Genomic DNA, 21891 nt, shown 5'->3' with positions numbered 1-21891 from the left:
CAGGTAAGTTCTGCCTCCCACTCCCTCTTTGATGTGGCAGTGGAAAACTCCATGTATGCTTACAAAGGAGTTACCTCAGCGGGAAAAGTATGTGAGCTTTAATATGTCTAAACCTCAAGGATAGAGTTACTGAGGGGGATGCCAGGGCTCTGGTTTCTTCTAAGATGTTCTGAGGAGTGTGTCTTTTTAAAATGCTCACTATTTAAAAGAATAAAATCATCTTCCACATTCATCCATCACTTATGAGACACATAATACCATCCCTAGAGTCAACCCTGATGGCAGCAGGGACAGTCAGTACGTTTCACCTTGTGGGGAGACACGCTTTTAATAAATTGAAAGCATTCCATTATCTGACATAATTACCCAAGTCATTCAATGCACGAAATCACCCTCACATACATTTCTTGCGTCTACCACAGAAATGCTGCTTTTGTGGGAGGCCCAGATGGAAGTTGCCATGGTGAAGGTGAGATCTTGCCAGATCTCGCTTCCTGGTGACCAGCAGGACTTCGTTTTCTCTGAGCGCCTGGGGCTCCGTGGATCTTTTGTACAGGACGTGGGAGGGAGAGGCAGCCTGTGCAGACCCGCTGGGCTTGCCCGACAGGTGTGGAGGAAGTGGCTTTAAGAAGTAATCAGCATCCTTTGTCCTTATCATGCCTAACTGGAAGAAGGGAGGGGGAGGAGAAAACACCACCATTAGAAAAGGCGCTAGTGTTCCCTACTGAATGTGATGTCTTTCTCCAACATGGCTGCCCCACCGATGGACCCGGGCTGATGAGGGAGGGAAGGAAGGTCACGGCATCGGTCTGAGTTCTCCTCATCTGCACCTTCTCAGAGAGCTTGGGGTGCAGAACGGTCTGTAGCCTGATTTGTAGATGCACTGGGGGTGGGGCGGCTCACAGTCCACCAAAGACAGTGAATTTGAGCCACAAGGACTTGACCTTTGAGAAAATGTGCACAGGGTTAGATATTGATATTGGCATCTAGTCCCAGTAGAGAGAGGAAAAGAAAATGCTAATAATTTCCAAGTCTATTCAAATGAACTTCAAATTTTTAATAAATGTGATACATTCGAGAAAATATGCTAACAGAATTAATGCAGAATAAAACATAAAGTCATCACTTAGAGCACAGGAAGATCTTTCTAGACAAGATATTTTAGGAAATGGGTGATAAATGATTGTATAACAACAGTAAAATGCCTATATAGCAAAATTGAATAAGAGAAATAACATTTAAAATATGTTGAGGAAACAAATTAAGAGATTGTATTTTCTGTCTTTTAGAATGGCAAGCACTTTCAAAGTTTGATATCACAGCATTGCTGAGAAAGAGAATAAACAATTGAAAGTAGGAACCGAGGCCACACTCAGCATGCATGCTCCATGGCTGTCCAACATGGCAAGATAACCTAGGCCACACTCAGCAGGCATGCTTCCTGGCTACCCAACATGTCAATATTATAAACTCACCACTAAACCCTGGGATTTAAGCCTTAACAATCCCTGACAATTATTTCCTGTAAGCACACTTTTGTATGGGAAAACATAGTGTGTTAGAAAGCACATCACCACAATCAAGTAGGGTACCACAGAGATGCAAGGATGGTTCAATACACACCAGTTACTAATGCCGTATTGGATAATAAAGGCTGAAACCGCGTGATCATCACCACAGATGTGGGAAAGGCACTGGATAAGGTTCAATTTCCTTTCGTGATAGAATCCCTGAACAAGGCAGGCATTGAAGGACTGAATCTCGGCATCGTAAAGGCCATACTCAAAGTCAGCCCCAGCCTCAGAATTCTAACTGCAGAAATGATAAATGTGTGTGTGCTGTGACCTGGAGCAAGGCAGGGATGCCGTTTCTTCACTCCTATTCAACAAACGACTGGCAATCTTAGCCAGAGCCATCAAGCAAGAGAAAGAAATGAAAAGCATTTAAACAGGAAAGGAGAAAGCCACCTTTCTACATGTATAGAGGACAGTGGCCTCAGCTCCCCCCCTTTGCCTATTTGTCTGCACTGTCGAAAGATACACATGGAAAATCACCAGAATTCGTCAAAAATATTTGAAGGTCACAAAGTTAAAGCAGGAAAATCAGTAACAGTGGGGAGATAGTCTGAGAAATCAGGAAAGCATTTGCACAAAAGGTACAAAGAAAAAAGAAGGACTCAAAGACCCCACAAGGAGAGTTACCACACACTGACGGAGGACACATAGTGCTCATGACTGCTGAAGGATATTTTAAACTCAGTCTAACTTGCCCGTGTATGTGGCAACTTAGCCTTGTTATCGTGCTGTTTGTGTGTGAATCGAGCCTAGTTTGATGATTCAGTCCATGCTGGATGAGGTGGACACATGGCTAAGCTTGTGATTTCAGCTTAGCCACCCATTCTCATGGAGAGGTTGGGAACAGGGTCTCTCTAACACTGATGCACCAAATGAACCCTGAGCTCCCCAGGTTATCCACATGAGTTTGCGGTTTCACACAGGCTGCCTTGATAAGCATGGAGAAATATTTTCTAGCTATCAGGAAAAGGCCAGTTTCGATGGCAGGGAACAATGCTGTGGAGTGGGAGGTCTAAGAGTCCAGGCTTCTCACACCAGGAAAGTTAAGCATTAGCCACATAGCTCCTGTTGGAGAAGCAGAAAGGACAAAGGAAAACTTGGTTAAATTATCAGAAAAGCAATCAGGACCATGGGGGGGGTCTGCCTCCTGGGGCCCAGATGCCACCCAGGTCTGGGAAGTGGCAGTACTTGAAAAGTCTAATCCGAACCAGGCAGAGAGGGAGCAGCCTGCCACCCATGAGCAGCAACTTTGGCCTTCTGGAACTTTCAGCTGAAAGAGGGCTACTGCTTTGTGGCTCTACCTGGGAACAGACAAATTTGGAATTCCATAGCAGCCCTGGCCAGCAGCCGAGTCTCATTCTTTGGATATTTTAGTGGACCCCAAAGTGGCATAAATAATCAAGACAGTGTTCAGCTTCGTGTGCTGCTCAGACTGGCTTTCTACACTGTTGAAGGCAACAAGTTTGATTAATAAATAAATATTAAATTTAAAGACAAACCATGGTCTACTCTTATAAACTTTCTCATTTGTGTACAATTCTTAATTTCCAAACCAACTCTTAGGGAAAAATCAGACCCTCAAATCACTAAGGCCCAACACAGATGTTTCTAGAAAGCCCAGGGTGGACGTAGCATAGACCCCCCCACCCCCAGCTTTTATCTTGTGATTCTAACATATATTTGCTGTGTGACTTTGGATGATTTGTTCAGCCTCTCCTGGTAATTTGTCATCTGGTAAGGAGACGAAAAGATATTAGTCTATTCAAAACACACATTCTAATAAAGAGTTGGGAGAAGATGGCGGAGTCAAACAAGAACAAAATGTGGCATTCTTCCTTCCTGATGACCTCTGATCCTCTTCCAGTCCTTCTGAAGCCCTGATCCCTGAAGCAGCTGATGAGACAGTCAAATCCGACACTTCTGTGTGGTGGGCTTGTTCCAGGTTCCTGTGTGATGGCGTTGTGTTCTATGATGGCTGTCTAGATTAGTATCATCTTCAGCTTCTCAGGTTCAGGCTGTCCTCTGTGGCTTGGATAATAGACTTCACATTCAGGCAGTGGGGTCCCGAGACAGCAAGGGGAATTTGTGCGTATTTTTCACTAACGAAGTATTCAAGCATTGCATTTGTTTAATTAATAACTTAATTGGTTATGATACCTTATATTTAAATAAGCTTCAATGTCACTAACCATCTAGCACAGTAACTGATAAAAATGATATTCGGGTCACTGTTGAAAAGCAATGGATGGTGAAATGCTTTAACAAGTTGTTCTATTACCTCAGTTTTGGCAGCTAACTCAAGAGAATAGGTAAACAGCGGAATATGCTTTCTCGCTATGAAAGTGTTTCTTTACTGAACCAAGAGGATTAATTTGGAAACTCATGAAATATCTATAGTGCATGCCCTGCTACACCTCCTCCCGGTGCTGTCGGAGGGTGGATTATTAACCAGGCTTTAGCAGAAGTTGGTACCTCCTAAGCTTCATAGGGGCCCTCCCAGGGCCTGCGTCTCACAGCCGGCCAGTCATGTCAATCAATGTCCCTGGAAACTGAGTAGTCTCCTGCTGTCCCCATCAGGGAGGGAAGGACACAGGTATGTTAGCACTGGAGCCTGCTGTTTCTCAGCAAGTGTCAAAACGGAACCTCTTCCTTCTGGTAGCCGCTATTCACAATCACACAGAAGTTGGTTGAGTTTTATGACCTGTGCACTTTGCTCACTACATCCATTGATATGGGTACATAGAATATCTAGCCATGTAAGTTAAATGAATCAAACACACATAGAAATGGTATGAAGATGGCTGTATGTCTCATCCATGAAACATCTCTCCTGCAGGTTGATAGAATCCCACCCATCAGGCACTGCATGGAAGGCGCTCAGATGATACCATGTGCCCTTTCAGGAGAGCTGTCTACCCACAGGCAGTGAAGAAAGGATCGTGTCAGCATGAACACGGGTGTTTAACTCCTAAATGATACTCTTTGGACACGCCTCCTATTCTCAAACATGTGTACTGAGGAGCAACATCACGCTCATTCCAGGAGTCTTTAGTGATGCTCCCAAAACGCTACAATAGTCTCAGCACCCAACAAGTGTTTATCAAAGCCAGCAGCTTGTTGTTTCCTCGTAGCTTCAGGATCAAAATGAACCTGGCCCACAACCAGCAACTGATGAGCCACGTCTGCTTCAAACTATAGTCAGTTTTGTTCCAAGATGACATGTGATGGTTTGAAGTAAAAATTCATCCAAAACCATTGCAAAAACTCAAGAGGCCCAAGCGCTTGCCCTCCCAGGGCCTCTCGGGTTGGGTTCTTTTTCTCTTACTGTCTCACCTGGCTAAGGATCTAGACTTTTTTGGTGCTGCTTCCTCACAAACAGTGGGCTGGTGTGCAGTTGACAGGGACCGCAGTCATCCTAAACCCAAACAAACCCGGGCTTCAGCGTTTCTGTGATCTACTCAGGTCGATACTCGGTTCCTGGACACTTTCCAATTGCTCATCTGTCAACTTGAAACACTAATATTTTGACACTTGACGCCTTAACAAAGTTTCTAGTTCAAGCTTAATCTTGTTGGTGACGGCGTGACTCATGTCACCAGCAGGCAATGAAGAGGACTCAGCCCTAGGTTTCCCACACACTTGAGTTACCGCTGTGCTGGCACCAGATCACAGCTCGGCACTGGAGCACTGACTCCTGGGACGTGGGAAGGAGAAGGGGAGAGAAAACCGTAGGAAGATGGCCGGACGGCTGTTAACCATCTGCTTGCCGCTTAGCAATACGCACAGAGGCTTGCAGCGACGCGTGTGGCTCCCGGTAGTGTTCTGGCTGAAGAACAAGGTTGGAGTGACATGTTGAGTGAGGTCTTCTCCTTTTGTTCTTGCTCTCCGAGGAGAGGCGGCCTGGCACGTGAGTTTGAGCTCAGATAAGAACATGACAGCTTAGCATTTTCCCCTCAGGAGAAATTTCCCCAAGGAAGTGTGCGCTGTGAGTGGGGCTTGGCCATGGGGTCAGTTTATCAACCACGTGCACAGTTCTGGGTGCTGGGTGACAACTGCTTGAAGTGGGTGACAACCGGAGACGTGGTACCTTCTAAAGCCCAGAGCATGCTCTAAATTTGGAGTTTAGCTTTAGAAGCTTCACTTACTGGGACAGATACTTCACTTTCTTTAAAACTAGTTTGATCAGAGGTGTGCTATTAATATTGGGTCTAGTATTTGAGTTAATCTTTTAAGGCCATGCTTTTCATTTGATTAATAATATAGATAAGAAAAAATTTATTAGGTTAGCCCAAATCACAGCGTCTTTAATCTGCTTTTAGGTAGATTATTAATTAGTAAAGCATTTAAAAAATATTTTAACTAGATAAAAAATAAACACAAATATAAAAATGTCTTTGTCTTTGACACTTTTCCCATGGCAGGAGTGTACTGTCTTATAAGGTAGTTGCTATTTCTGTCCAAATAACAAGTATGTGAGGTGAGAAATGATGTTTCTATTTATTTATTATTTATTTACTATTTTTATTTCTGTGTTTTCAAGGCAGGGTTTCACTGTGCAGCCCTGGCTGTGCTGGAACTCCCTGTGTAGACCAGGCTGGTCTCAAATTCACAGAGATCTGCCGGCCTCTGCCTCCCGAGTGCTGGGATTAAAGGCGTGCGCCACTACCCTAGTCTGATGTTTCTATTTAAAGAAGAGGATATTAACTGAAAAAATGTCACTGCAGAGGAGCCAGTGTTAATGTCTATATCGCCATATCTGTATGATAGGTCAGATAGTTATTATGGTTTCAGAACACTGCCTGAGGTTCTCTCACATTTGTCTGCGATGGACAGCATACGGTGTCCATAAGGAATAGTTTTGTTTCAGTTGTATTGAAGACTGAGCTCAGGACCTTGCGCATGGTATGCCACAGGCTATGAAGAATCCTAACAACCACTCAGCATAGCATTTTAACAATATTGCCGCAGTTAAGACATTGAGCACGTGCTATCCTAGGCTGCTTACTTATTAAGACTGCTCTGGGTTGATGCAAAACGATGTGAACTAACAGCAGTAGACAAAAGTGTTTAAGCAAACAACCACCTGCTCAAGGACTGGATGTTATCGCTGCTATCAAACATAATCTAAGAAATGTGTCACTGATGGAACTTCCCTTTCCAAGGTTGTCTGACACTTAGACATTGGTTCAGTTCCACACAGTGGGAGAAACGTGGTCCTTTTGATCAACCATCATGGATATATCTGTTCACGGCACTCTTCAGTGGTGCAGTTACTAATGCAGACTCAGGTTTGTGTCTGTACTATAGCTCTCCCCAGTCAGCAGTGACTCCCACTGGACATGACTCCAGGACTTGGTGTGGTTTTCTGTAGGGCTTGATCTGTGCAGGTGTCTTTATGCGTCACCTGTGTGTACCAGAACATATGTTTGTGTTGAAAGACTTGCTTTCTATTTCTGGAAACAGGATAAATCTGTAGCTGTTTTACTCTGACACGGGGCATGTTCAATATGCCTATGTCAAAGGTGGAGCGGAAAAGTTAATGTAAACAGTCAAGATCATAGGACAGAGTTTGAAGAGGGAGGTGTTGCTCAGAACCTGAAACGAGACAGACACAGCTTTTGCGGGACTCAGTGTAGCTAGGAAAATACCAAAATTCCACGGGCTGTGTGGCCAGTCACACACTGATGACAGTTATTGCCAGGGGGCACCTATTGCTAGGTACATTTTGACAGGAGTTGGCCACAGTGGCAAGGGGACTCTGGAAAAAAGCCAGAAAAAGCACGCATGTTTTCTAGCAGAAGCTGTATGTCCTGAGGTTTTTCACACTTGGTGATGAGTACAGGCAAGTTTCCCCCATAGACTGCACCGCCTCTGTGTGAATGCTGGGCTCCTGTCCCTCTACTTAAGGAGAGGCTGGGGAAATCTGTGATGGAGTCATGTAGCCGACACTTAGCTCATGAGTCAGCTGCTTTTTCCGCTGTCAACACAATCCCCGAGGCAGTGTTTTCTTTCTCTCATGTCATGCTATATTCATCATCTACAGGAGAATCCCTGAAGCCCCAGGCTCCTGGATGGGTGTCCTGTGTATCTGTGGATGTCAGAGTGTAGTGGCATTTCACTTGTATTTTAATAAATAAAGCTTGCCTAAAGATCAGAAAAGTAAAACAGCCACACTGGCCAGCCTTACATCAGGCAGTAATGACACATACCTTTAACCCAGTAGCCATGCAAGCTTGCCATAGACACCAGGCGGCGGTGGTACATACCCTTAATCCCACAACTAGAAAGGATTATAAAATGGGGGGGAGACAGCTCTCAGCCACAGTCTCCTTCTGAGATTCCTGGAGACACGATTGCCGTTTCAGACTAAGTAAGAGGAAAGAGCCAGTGGCTGACTGCTTTGCTTTTCTGATCTTCAGATTGAACCTCAATTTCTCTCTCTGAGTTTTAATTAATCATGCATCATTGGAGAATTGTGCTCTTTCTTTGATTGCCTATAATATAATCCCTTCTGTCCCACGTTATCACGAGAGCCTGGGGAATGAGATGCACAGTGGTGCTTAGCAGCTATCGTTATGAAGAAATGGAAGCTGTCAGAATCTGAATGCCTATCCACTAGTGAGTGAATAGACAGCCCTGGACATGAGCACACAGCAGATGCCCTTTACCAATGCACTGAAAAGCTGAGAAACAGTGTCCTGAGGAGTCCAGATGCCTTATGCTAAGAGAGGAATCTGAGCTACAGTCCCCAGCTGGTTGGGCTCCAAAGCAGGCAGTGGAGGTGGGAAGCAGGTTGCAATGATTGACATGCTTGAGTGGAAACAGAGTGAGCATCAAGGGAATGGGTTCTTTCTGGGGCCACATGGCTGGCTAAAGTCAGAATATGGGGACCAGAGACATGAATCAGCAGTTCAGAGTACTCGCTACTCCTGCAGGAGAGCTGAGCTCAGGTCCCAGTGCTCATATTCGCTGCACAGCCACCTATAACTCCAGCTCCAGGGGAGCTGGCACCCTTTCTGGGCTCTGTGGGTACCCACACAGAAGCAGTAGACAACCACACAGCAGACAGACGGGCACACATGCACACAGATATAAGCTTTTAAAACTAGATTATGTGTAACTGCTCAAATGTTAGTGAATTATCCACTTGAAGTGGTGAGGTCTTGTTTCATCATCTACAGCTCAAGAAAGCATTTAGAAAATAAAAACAACAAAATAAATGAGCCCCTGGGAGTGGGACTGAGAAGCAGGAGACCCAGCACCTCTGGGGTCCTATGCTGGCCTCTTCCTCTATGTCAGTTCTTGGGAGTTCACGCAGAGCTAAGATGACGTAATTCTGAGAAGCACCCTGGGAGGCATGCAAACTAGTCAGCAACCCACAGAGATCTAAATGATGACAGAGGGCCAGCTGTCTACAAAAGGAGAGTTGCAAAAGCAGGGGGGCACACAATCAGCCCCAGGAGCAAGCATGCACTCAGTACCTTCTCTTGATCCTGGGCAGGGCAGAGGACCTGTATACCATGCTTTTGAGAACCATCACTAAAGAAGACAGCTGGGATCTAACCTTTCCCATACTGTCCCAGTGAAGGGTGGTGAGGTGGTCCCTGAGTTCTATGCCGTAGAAGAGCTGACATTACTAAAGAAGCTAGAGATGGAGTGTTACCTAGGAGTGTGCCACATCCTCCGTGTCCACCCACAGCCCAAACCCTTGTATTGAAGGAATCTGACACACACCGCCTTCTCTGGACGATATGAAACAGCAGGTGTGGACTGCGCTGTGAATGCTCCCTGAGAGTCACAAGCCCTGACACCAAGACACGCTCAGAGCCTTGCCCACCTACGGGCTTGTGCTCCCCCGTCTGTGTTTTCTGGAGCTGTTGGCAGAAGCAATTGCTGAAGGAAAGCATGGTTTCCTAAGTTATCTGCCAGATACAGTCTGAGTTCAGATGGAATTTATAATAAATCCCCTAGTTTAGTTTTAAACAAACAGGTTAGCGTTTGCCACCTAAATGATGCAAAAGTCATTGAGGAATTTCAGATGCGAGCTGATTGATCACTGTCTCCGAGCTTCACCATAGGAGCTGAGCAGACAGTCTGCAAAGGCCATTTGCTCCTGGCCTGGAGGTGATCGTCTTCTCCGGACTTGCTTCCCGACTCTCTGCTTCACCCGACTTCTGTTACACATGTATAGACCTAGGCAGTTGCTTTAAACATCCGTTACTACGGAGACCAAATTGTAACATTCATAAATTCCAGACTCAGTTATGCATATGACTACATATGTTCTTGGTCACGTCAGTATCCCAGGAGGATCATAAATGTGAGGACAGATGGCATTTTCAGAAAGACTCTTAAACTCAGATTGTGTGATCATCATGCAACTTGACGTGGCCACTGATACTCCAGACAAAGCACACAAAAACGGACTTTTAAAGAACACCTCCACAATAAGCTGCTGTCAAGAACTTATTATGCAGCTTGTATCTAATTTTTCTCCTTGAAACACTGTTGTCACAGTTGCCCAATTAGTCCGCAAGAACCTTCATCTGCAGGAGGTTTATTTACTGCTAAAACACCTGGATGGATTCATTGCTTTTAGAAGAACAAAAGTGAAAAATAAAACAAGAAAAGGAAAGGGTAAAAAATAAGGTTAGCAAACAAATACCCAGCAGACAACTGCCCAGTCTAGGTTGACTGCCACAGCCAGTCACTCTAAGCCACTGTGGTTCTGTCTTTGGGAGCCTTTACTTCCAGGGGAAAGAAGGGTGGTTTTGCCCCTAAAGAATCAAGGGAGCCCCAACACTGGGAGAGTTATTGCCAGAGACACAGCTCTGCACAGGTCAAGGACTGTCATGTCCCTAAAGTCAGGACACGACTGTGGCTGTGATTTAAACTTCTAGGCTTCTGTGTTGTTTGATATAATGCATTGCATTGCTTTATTGGTGTTTGTTTCCGTCTCCTGTCCTCGCCCTCTTCCTTTTCTTCCTCTTCTCTTCTTTTTCCCTCCCCTCTCCCAACTAAATGATGTTGTGTTAAAAGGATGATTACTAGAGCTGGGATTGCCAAAGGTGCCTTCCAAACTTTGAGGAAACCATTTACTAAGCTAGGCTGTGTAGTATTTCCAACTGGTACCCCATATACACAGCACAATGACTAAGGCATGGCTTGTATATATTTAAATTCTTTGCTTGCTAAGATCCTTTGTTACTCAGCTAGTCATTGAAACTGCAAAGACATTGTGGAAATGTCCTTGAGAGGAGGAACATGGAAAATTCCTCACATTCCAGAATCTCTGGGCAAAGGGCTGGAATTTAGGCTCTTTCTGTTAGATGTCAGCTTTTGGCAGGTCATATGCTTCAGCCCCTATATATAAGATGGTATGGTACTTAATATTCATTGTCAACTTGATTCAAGTTCTAATTAACTACTAGATATTCCACTGAGCATGTCTGTAAGACGCTTCCAAAGAGAATTACAGGAGGAGGGAAGACCCATCCTGACTGTGGTTGGCTCTCTATGGCGGGTAGTGCCAGACTGAATAAAAAGTAGAAAAGGAGAAAGCCAGCTAGATAGCAGCACCTCTTGGTCTCAGGTTTCTGACTGTGGCTGCTATGCAATCAGCTGAATCTTTAGTTGCATCTCCTAGCCCAAGAATAAAATACAAGTCACACCTACAACTCCACAGCCTCACCTATGTGTGCACTGTATCTGTTGCAGGGAAGTCACAGCCACTCCACCTCCCACCCCCTCTGTGGCAGAGTCTGATATGGTTACACCTTCTTTATGGTGGATGAAGGATGAAACTAGAGAATGCAGAAGTGGTTGAGGGTTGGCATTGAAACCAAGATCAAACAGAAAAGACTTCTTAGAAGTCTCCAAGTTTAATCCACTTGGCAGCTAGTGGCATGAATGTGAAATATAATCTGTGAATAATTGCCAAATAAGAGGTTTAAATGGCAGACTCTACAAACGAGTGGGATAGGCTGTAAAATGAAGCCATCCACACTGCCCTCGTGGTCGGATCTGGATTTTGGAAAGAACACAAACTGTAGGGTTGCTGTCATTTACAGTCTTATCACTTCACACATAGTATAAGATACAACTTTAATGAAAGCTGCTACGTGATAATTGTAATAGTGTACTAGTGTGTGCTTTTAAGACCTTTTGACATTTAAATTACAGCCTGGGAGATTAATGGCTTGTTCTCACTTGGAAACAGAGGTGGTTAAGTTGTTTCAGACCCTGTGATTTGCAAATGTGCTTTTTCCCCCAGGGCAAGCAGAGCCAGCAGTTTCCCTGGTGAGGTCTAGGCTGGTTTCTCTAAGGTTCAGGCACTGCTGATAAGGACATAGCCAGAGGCTTTGCTGGGGGTTTCTCAACTGTCTGCCTTTCACTTTCTACAGTTGTTAGTCAACAGTAGGAATAATTTTCCTGGTTTAAGTAAATGGCAACTTTTCCATAATTCTTGTCAGTATTTTAGAATTAAATTCATTGGAAACCGTGGCTCTATGAAGTTCTGTATCCATGCTGCTATTATTTCTAAACAGTGGAGTTGAAGGGATTGTTTAGAAAATTTTTAATTTTTAATCCTAACACTTTGAGGAACCAGGAGGTACTTTGGTGGATTCCTTCCATGAGGAAGAGACCAGATTGAGTGACAAACACCTCCTGGCCATTCCTACCTGTGGGGGAGGGCAGGAAACCAACCAACGCAGGCAATTTGGATGCTTAACTTTATTAAATTGAGTAACCCCGGAGCTCTTTCCTAATTAGCATAAGTGACTGCCGGAGCAAGAGGTGGAAAGCCGTTCTCGACATGAGATCCAAACTGCTTTTAGCTGGTTACAGCCGTGAGAGGTGCCAGCTGTGTGGGGGATGGGCGCAGAAAATGTTAAATTGTGGTAGTGGCCTTCAGAAACAGATAACGACTGTGACTTTGCACAAGGCCTGTGTACTGAATTAAGCATTTACTAGATATTTTTCAGAATTTTTCGCAAGGGTACATTTTAACTAGAAATAGATCCGGGCTATAAAACATGCAAGCTTCTCTTTTGGCTTATTATTCCACAATCCATCACTCTTTATTTTATTGCCTAGTGATGACCCTCGGAGAGAATAGCCAAAACTCCCCAGGCTTCAGTTACATAATCTCTGCAAATAAAAGGACTGCTGCACAGGGAGTACAGAGTCAGGCGCTGGCTGTTCCGCGCACTTGATTCATTCAGGACCCCTTGTTGCACACCAAGTGATCTCCCAGGTGTTGAGGATAGGCAACCTTCTTCCCAAAGTGTGGCACAAACGGCCGTCCTAAGTGTGCAAACAATGCCTTACATTGGAGAAGGCCTGACCCAAGGGTTGGCTTGATATTTATACTTCTCTTTGCTCAGTCTAGTTTTAATAACGTTTCTGAAGAGAATAAAATATTTTGAAATCTTGTTTGCATTCTGTCGTGGGATGTCACTAGAGGTTAGTATCAGCCATATTTGTCACAGAGTGTGATGATTTTTCTGGCCTTGTCTGTGCCATATTGTTTATAATGGGCAGGGAGGGGCTGAGGAGAACAGGATCACACAGTTCCTCTGCACGGTGTCCTGAGGTGGGGACTTTGAGGAAGCCTCACTCAGTGGTCATGCTCCCCCTTTAGGTCCCCACTGCCCACGAATAATGGAGGCAGAAGCTCTGTGGACAGCAGCCAGGCTGGCGAGAGGTGTCAGATCGGATGAAAGCATGTCAGCCCCACACCGGATGCTCCTTTCCATCCTACTTTGAATTCCTGGTGCCCTTTCAACCAGCTTCCTGATTGAATCCCCTTGCCATCAGTCTCTCTCCCCCAGTTTGTTTTCCAAGGTAAGCACCCCCGTTCTGGGGTTCTGGGTTGTACATGCTCTAGAAGGACCGTTCACATTATGTCTTTGTGAGGTCTTAGTTATGTCACCGGGAAGTTTCAGTGAGGCGCTGTGTGGATCAGGACGGGGTGTGGCCATGTCTTTTGGGTATGATCTGGATTACTTTAAATTGATACAGGAAGACCCAATCTAAAGTGGGCAGCTTGGATCATGAACTGTAGCGAAGGTGTGAGGTGAGTCTCCATATGTATGTATTTGTTTCTCTCTGCCCCGACTGTGGGTGTAGTGTGAGCATCTGCTTTGACTTCTTAATTTCGCACTGTCGTGGGCTGTACCCTAAAACAAGCCTGTAATCTTCTACGTTTGTCAGAGGATTTCGTGCCAGCAGCAGGAGACTGGGATAGTCCTGCGTGTTGGCTGAAGAGCTGTTCACTCTCTGGCTCAGTTACCTGACATAAGGAAATGCATTTCTAGTGTGCTGATTATCTTACACCAAGTGGCCTCTCCACCCCTGAAAGCTAGGACTTTCACAGAAGACTCTGCCTGGTAGGAAGTCCCATTCTCAGGACACTAACACAAGAGACTCCCTCATCCTTGCCCTGTGCCTGCTGAGTGAGACACAAGGCTGAGAGGCTGAGCCACAGCCACGGTGGTGTCTCTGTATTTTCTAGAAAGTGCAAAGACAGAACTGAACAGATATCACGTAATTTCCTAATGCATATTTAATCAACGTTTTATGTCAGCAAAATATCAACACAAGGTTTGTAATTTAGAAATCAGCGAATCTGGGTTTCCTTCAGTCAATTCCTCATGCATATTGAGCTGGAAACAAACCAGCTTATGGAAGGTTTAGTTTTGTTAAAAAAAAATGGCATTTTTAAATTTTTTTCAAAATTGTTATGACTTGATCTGATAGTCATTTTGTTAAGTCTACTTACAGTTGTTTGAGAAAAGGAAATCCATTTTCTTTAAGACAGGGATTCTAACTGTGTTGCCTTTGCTGTCCTGAAACTTACTCTGTAGGCCAGGCTGGTCTTGAACTCACAGAGATCTGCCTGCCTCTGCCTTCTGAGCTGGAGAGATGGCTCACTGTTGAAAGGCCAGACTCACAACCAAAAACAGAGTGATTTTCTGTAAACCAGCTATCTTTTATTGAGTTTCCTATAATTATTTCAAAGTAAAAAAATATGAAATTAACACCAATTTTTAAAATGCTTGATATTATTCCTTAAAAAATAAAAAAAAAAATATTTCCTTTTTTTTTTTTTTAATTTTCGAGACAGGGTTTCTCCGTAGCTTTTTGGTTCCTGTCCTAGAACTAGCTCTTGTAGACCAGGCTGTCCTCGAACTAAAATTTTTTAAAAAACAAAAGCCAACTACTAAAGACAGCAGTAAGTGCCAAAGGATGATAATATTCTAGATTGAAATAAAATTTGGTAAATCAATATAGACCTGAAAAAGAATGGGGAAATAACATAAGTGCAGCCGTGGCTGCTGGTTTTGAGTTCACCCTTGAGTTGTGGGTGCCTGAGAATTGACCACAAGGAGGAAGAACAGACCTCTGGTAATGGACAGACTCGCACTGATTCAGACTCTGGCCTCCAGTCAAGGATAATGGCTCCCGAGTTGCTCCTTCTGGAATGATTTAGATGTGCCAAAAGCACAGATGGAAAACACACACATACACTTGTGCATACAAGTCCCCTGAGCACCACTTTATCCCTGTACATGTCATTAGATACAGCCTCAGGGCCTCTTGGGAAAAAATTACACTGCTTTTCATTTCACACAAAGAACAGGCTCTTTAACCGGTGACAAAGGGCAAGCACAGCCTGCCTGGGGAGAAAGGCCTGTGTGCGCCAGGTCTGCACAACTCCATCCCACTAGGATCCCATGACCAGTATAGAAATTATGGCTATAAGGTTGACCACAGTAAGAAAGCAAAGCGTTCTTCCCTGGGTGGTGCCAGGGGTAGCGCTGCTTCATCACCAAAGGGCATTAGAAGCTCCACAGGGAAACCATGAGGGGAGCTTGTCACTCCATTCTCCCAGCCTGCTTGGTGCACACTCCAAAGGCTACAGTGGCTTTACTGCCAAGGACACTACACAAAGTCTACCATTTGAGGTTTTCCAGTTGTTTGTGTTTTAACAAAAATATAATATCACACACACACATACACACGCACACACACAATGTTCATAGCCTCATTCTAGACTGTCTAAATTCCACACTGGCTTGGTGTGTTGGCAAAGCACACCACCATTTAAGATCTCAGTTTCATAACCTCAACAAACTGATGCAAGAATAATAAAACTCAACTCTATACGAAGAACTATGAGCAACTAAAAAAATCTGAGAGAGGGCGAGGCAACCTGTCTTTTCTGGGGAAGAGCACACCAACTAAACTGAACAGGTTATATTTAGGATTGTGGTGTGTGTGTGTGTGTGTGTGTGTGTGTGTGTGTGTGTGTGTGTTATCATATATGCATAGAATAACAATTAATGAGAAAGAGGCCATGAATTTGGAGGAGAGATGAGTGTTGTATGGGAGGGTTTAGAGGAAAAGAAAACAAGGGAGAAATGTTGTAATTAAATGATAATCTGAAAACACAAAACATTAAAAACCAAACAAACTTTTGTTTTTAACCATTGTATCTATTCCTATGGAACCAATGTAACCAGTAGAGACTTCTGGAAACCCCTGGCATTTTCCCACAGCTGCCTGACATACTTCCTTATAAGAACCTCCTTTGAGCACAGGCCCTGTCTCCCAAGGTGGAGTCAATGCCGTCAGTGACATTTCCTCAGATGCCATTGCCAGACAAGGCTTTAAAACTTGGATCCTCCCCTTTGTCTCCTCAATGCTGACTTCTTCCTTCCGACTCCTGCTTTCTCATAGCCCTGGCCCTAGAGCATTTTCCCGTCGGTTGACAGTTTGGCAGAGTTTCAACATTTTCTAGGATTTACTGGCTGCTTTGGAAAAATCTCTCAATGACTGGAGTTTCCAGGGAATTCCTGGAGTTTGTGGCTGGAAATGAGACCTAGTACAATTCAAACCAGTTCCCCAAGCGACTCTCCAACCACGTGAGAGGGCCGCTTACACACCAAGGACGTGTTTATCACATCACTGTGACATGTATGTGTTCTTATTTTTGAAAGCAAGAGAATAACTTAATTTCAGGAGTAGTGATGAAATAATGATACTTTGTATTGGGGGTACTAAATTTTATATAAACATTATGACCAATATCATTAAGAAACCAGATTTGCTTTTTTGACAAAAGGCAACTCCAAGTATATAACTAGCCTGAAATACTTTAAGAAATATATTCTTGTCATTGCCAATAAGACAGATTTCTTAACAAACTCATCTGGAAGCACCGACTAATAGAGCATCTAAAATAGTTTCATCGAAACTTCTAGTGGCCAGTCAAACCACTCTATAGACCCCAAAGGAGAATTTCGTGTTTAGCATTTATTGTAGAAAGAAATTGGATGAAATGGATTATAGAACTAATATTATTTTTATGAATATCCCAAAATAAAGAAGGAAATAACTTTTATCCCTCTCTCTCTCCCTCTCTCCCCCTTTTCTCTCTTCCGATAGCGTGGTTCTCAGGTCTGAATCCAAGGGCTTGTTAGGTGTTTGGCACATATTCAGGAACTGTACTACCTCCCAGAGCTAATATTTCTGTTTATAAATTTGAAAGACAGTAATTCATTATAAGAAAACTGATTTTACTTAGTAAATAACAACAATTTGAGGACACGAAGATAAGAACACAAATTCTCTTGAAAGATTCATAGGCTAGTCTAAAAAGCTTGGCATCTCTAACATGGTCAAGAACTTATAGCTAGGAAAGTCACAGGCCTTAGAGGAGAACCTAAAGATTTTACATTGTTAAAATTTACATAGTACCAAACTAACTCATCCAAGTGTCTTATTATTATGCACATATATTATTATTCTCAGTCCTCATCAGAGAGGGTTTTGTTGTTGTTTTCGTTTTTATTTTTATTTTTTTAGAGATAGGGTTTCTCTGTGTCACCTTCGAGCCTGACCTGGAACTCACCAGGCTGGCCTCAAACTCACAAAGATCCACCTGCCTCTGTCTTCCAAGTGTTGGGTAACATTAAAGGTGGGTGCCACCATCGTCTGGCTCAATAAGGGTGTTTTTTACAGGAGATGACAATCAACACAGAGACTCACATCCGGTCATTGAGCAGAGAACAAGGAATTGCAGAGTGCTTATCCCCAAAGGGAATACCCATATCTGGTTTCTTCGTCCCTGTTTCAAGGATCATCACAGGAGAGGGGGGATGAAAACCTGTGAGACCTAGGACCAGCAAATGATTATGATGCAATATAACCATAATTATAAACATAACCAGTGCTTTCTAGACACCACAGGGTAGCTGCATACGTGCACTGACAGGGGTTGGGGCCAGGGGAAGGGAGCAAACCGTATGGAGTTTGGGGGAGTGGGTGTGTCTGTGTCAGGTTAGAGTGTGGTGATAGCTACACTGTGCTGATTGCACATTTTACAGTGAGAAGACGGAGCTGCATGCACTCTCAGTAAATCTGTGCAACCAAGCAGGCAGTATTTATCTCTGAGTAGGTTACATGGACGCATCCATTCTCTAAGTTAATATTACTCTTACTGCATTTCTATCATCACCCTTGTCCAGGAAGTCTCATTACTAAACACTTCCTTATCTGAAAAGAGACAACGGGGCTTATGCCCTTCCTCTTGCCCTCTGGAATGTTTCTTACGCTATCAAAGTATCAACGATGTCCAGGGGTGCCACAGCTCAGTGTATTTGTGGTAGGCGGTGACAGCAGACATGGGGATGTCAACTTGATAGAGGATGTAGTCTAACAGACTCAATTTTTGTTAGAAAGTGTATGTTTATTTAGCAAAATGTAATTTCAGTCAAAATATTTGGAGGCAGTTACCAAGATGCTCAGAAATAATTTCAGCACTGAGAGGTCTTACCCAGTGTAATATTCTTAGGTTTAACATGTAAAATCCTTCCCCTCAGGGCTCCCTGGTGGTGCTGTCATGGGGTTTCAGAGTTTAGCAGTGTTAGCAGCCTCTCCCCATACACTGTTTGCTGTGCCTCTATTTTTGGTTATAGCAACCCAACTCTGCCTGAGACTGGAGCTTGGACTTTTGGACAGTCCCCACTTCCTACCAAGATGGGCTGAGGTACCCTCTTTCTGGTTTTCCTCCGGCCCACACTTCTTGTTCCCTCGTCTGTCCATTTGCTTCACACAGCAAGCGTCTTCTGGGGTGCAGAGTGAGCAAGCTGCAGAGCTACTACCATGTTGGGGGTCATTTGTTATTAAAACTATTCTAGATGGCTTTTTTGTTGCTTGATAAAAAAAAAAAAAAACACTATGGCTAAAATCAACTTGGCGGGAAAGGGCTTATCTCAGGTTCCACCTTCTGGTTGCAAGTCTACCTCCAAGGGAAATCAAAGCAGAAACTCAAGGAGGAAGACAAGCAGAAATCGTGGAGGAATGCTACTTACTGGCTTGCTCCGCAGTTCATTCTGAGGTCTTTCTTACACAGCCTAGGCCCACTTGCCTAGGGGTGGTGCTACCCACAGTGGACTGGGTTCTCCCACCTTAACCATCAATCAAAACAGTCTTTCACAGATACGGCCACAAGCCAACCTGTTGGAGGCAATTTACTCAGCTGACGGTTTCTTCTCACAGGTGATTCCAACTGTTGTCAAGCTGAGAATAAAAACTAAGCTTGGACAGGATGCCAAGTTCTGACTGTAGCATCTAAAGAACTGCTTGTTTTAGTTTTTTTTTAATCTTATTTTTCCAGTAAACATTTATTTATTACCAGCAGGATAGCACTATCAATTAACTTTCACAGTAACCTCCATTCCCTAGAAGACTATCAGGAGAATGTTTCCGAGATCAAATGTGCTGGTGGAGATAGATGGGGGGGGGGGCAGTGTATCTGCACATACTTATTTGAAAATTGGGTTTTCTTGCAGCCATACACCAGTCTCTCTAGCGAATGGCAAACACACTACATTCTTAAGCATGTATGTTTTCTGATGGAAAGCAGTTGGGTTAAGCAGAGGGCACACAGCATTTCCTGCTAGACAGATCTTGCCTCCAGCACTTCAGCTGGCCTCAGCCGAAACATGGGTAATAATGAAATCTATGGCTTCAGCCTGTGCTCACTAGATACAAATCCTTTAGATAACAAAGTGCTTAAGCTGTCTTTCCAGAAAAGGCCTCCGGATACCGCTGGAGGACAATTTAGAGCTGTTTCTACAAGACTGGATTTGTGCAGAAATCAGACTGTTCATGTAAAGGCCGTCAGCTGTCACGGGCTCAAGATTTCCCCTGTAGGACCTGACGTGCCTGCATAAAACCACAGAGACAATCTACGTTTGCACGAAGAAGTCTGAAGCCTGATCTCATCGTCCAAACTAACAAGGGCTTCTCCTTTCTCTTACCTCACAAATTCCCATTACAGACCTATCTAAGAGGCCGAGCTGAGCTTGCAGCGCCCTGACCCCGCCTCCTTGCTGACTGCCAGCGCATGGAGAAAAGTTCAACATTACCATGGACACACGTCAAGAAGAGCACAAAATCTCTGGCTTCCTGCCTCCCATTGGAGAGCAGCATCCATGGGGCCAATGGGAGAAACAACCCTGTGTGAGTCTCAGCTCGAGTCTCAGGTACGTTGCAGGGAACGGCTTTTGCCTGACAGCAGGGAGGCCTTGGTTGTATCCGCAGGATAAACAGCAAGTGGGAGAATTCATGGGAGAGCTGATATCTGCCACTGACTTCAACTGAATATGTGGATCAGTAGAACAATGAACACAAAAGGCGCTGTCACCCAGTGTGCAGAGGTTTGAACGACAGGGTGACCACAATCAGGAACGCAGAGCGGACTTACCAACTTGTCTCAATTAAGGTTTCTATGGCTGTGTGAAAGACCGTGACCAAAAGCAAATTGGGAAGGAAAGATTTTCTTTGGCTTATGCTTCTAGTTCACAGCCCATCACTGAAGGAAGTTATGACAGGAACTCAAGCAAGAACCGGGAGGAAGGAACTGATGCAGAGACCAAGCATCTTGGCTTGCTCTTCATACCGTCCTCAGCCTGCTTTCTTATAGAACCCAAGGATGGCACCACCAGCTAGGGCTTGGGATCTTCCCCATCAATTGCTAATTAAGAAAATGCCTTAATAGGCTTGCCTCCAGCTGGATCTTAGGGCAGCCTTGGCTCAGTTGGGGTTCCCTCTTTCCAGATAACTCCAGCTTAAAAGCGGACATAAACTTCGTCAGCACACAGCTCTTTGGGGACCAGCTCCATGTCTGTATTGTCTGAAGATGGAGGACATGTGTGATTTTGTTTAAAATGCCATTCATTTGCCCTACATTGCCTGGAACACCTCTAATCCTTTTGCTAGACGAGAAAGAAAAGCTATGCTCTGTGCATCTGGTCAAGGATGAAGCACATTCTTGTGGTCCCAATATCGGCTCCCATGGTTTATAGCCCAGAGGAGGCCTTCTGGTCTACTCTCTCTCACTGCTCTGTCTTCAAACAATGTATGCTTACAGCTTTGGATGTTAATTCCCCTAAGTTAAAAGACAATAAAAATTTCAAGCTGCTGCCAATTATCTAGACTAACGGGCATATTAAAGGGAGTAACCAAGCTACTGTTGGGGGCTCTGCTTCTGGGAACCCCCAGGTCATCATTGCACCTCCATACCCAGTGCTGACTAAAAGCACCTTCCCAAATCTCCATGGACAAATCCAAGGTGGCTGAATTTTGAAAGGCAGAGCTCACAGACACTTTCCCTTTCTGGATTAAAGTCTTTTGGGAAGAAAGTCAAAGATGTCTTGTGTGTGTGTGTGTGTGTGTGTGTGTGTGTGTGTGTGTGATACCTGGAAAGTTTGGGTCCTTAATCACAGAAGATTTATTTTTCTTGGTAGTGTATAATAAGTCATCCATGTGTTTTCATGCTTGACAAGAATTCTAGGTAACCCCCGCCCTAGCCCGTATGCTTTGTCCACTCACTAACCCAAAACTCTGACAATAGAAGCCAGCATGAGATCAGCGCACATCAGCGTTCACCAAAGGGAAACTATCATATGTTAAAAGTGTTTTAAAACATTTGACATTTGCATGTGCTTAGGTGTTATAAGGAGCCGGCTATGACCATCCTTTGTGCATCTGTTACTCTCACACATAAGCACAGATTTCTGATGAGACACAAGGACTGAGTTCTCCCGTTGCAAGGAGGAGATTCAATATAAGGCAGACTAGAAGTCTTTTCTAGAGGTGCAGTCAATGCTCACATATTTTCTGGTAAATCTTTAACATCCTCGAGACCTAGAAATATTTTGACACTATGTATTTTCTTTTTTATCCCCACTTTTGGTTTTTCAAGACAGGGTTTCTCTGTGTAACAGCTCTAGCTTTTCTGTAA

The 21891-nt window shown here is 44.1% G+C and overlaps 1 protein-coding gene across 1 annotated transcript in view; it reads right to left on the bottom strand.

Annotated features, from left to right (window-relative positions):
* Positions 1 to 21891, bottom strand: part of Adamts16 (ADAM metallopeptidase with thrombospondin type 1 motif 16) — a 93174-nt gene that overhangs the window by 62757 nt on the left and 8526 nt on the right. Inside the window, exon 4 of the mRNA XM_075977796.1 lies at positions 403 to 664. Within this exon, the coding sequence (XP_075833911.1) occupies positions 403 to 664 (262 nt within the window). The remainder of the gene's footprint in view (positions 1 to 402; positions 665 to 21891) is intronic.

This window comes from Microtus pennsylvanicus, chromosome 6 (genome assembly GCF_037038515.1).
Source record: "Microtus pennsylvanicus isolate mMicPen1 chromosome 6, mMicPen1.hap1, whole genome shotgun sequence".
Taxonomy (NCBI): Eukaryota; Metazoa; Chordata; class Mammalia; order Rodentia; family Cricetidae; genus Microtus; species Microtus pennsylvanicus.
The sequence above is the reverse complement of the archived record's forward strand: the minus strand, read 5'-3'. Positions and strand labels throughout refer to the sequence as shown.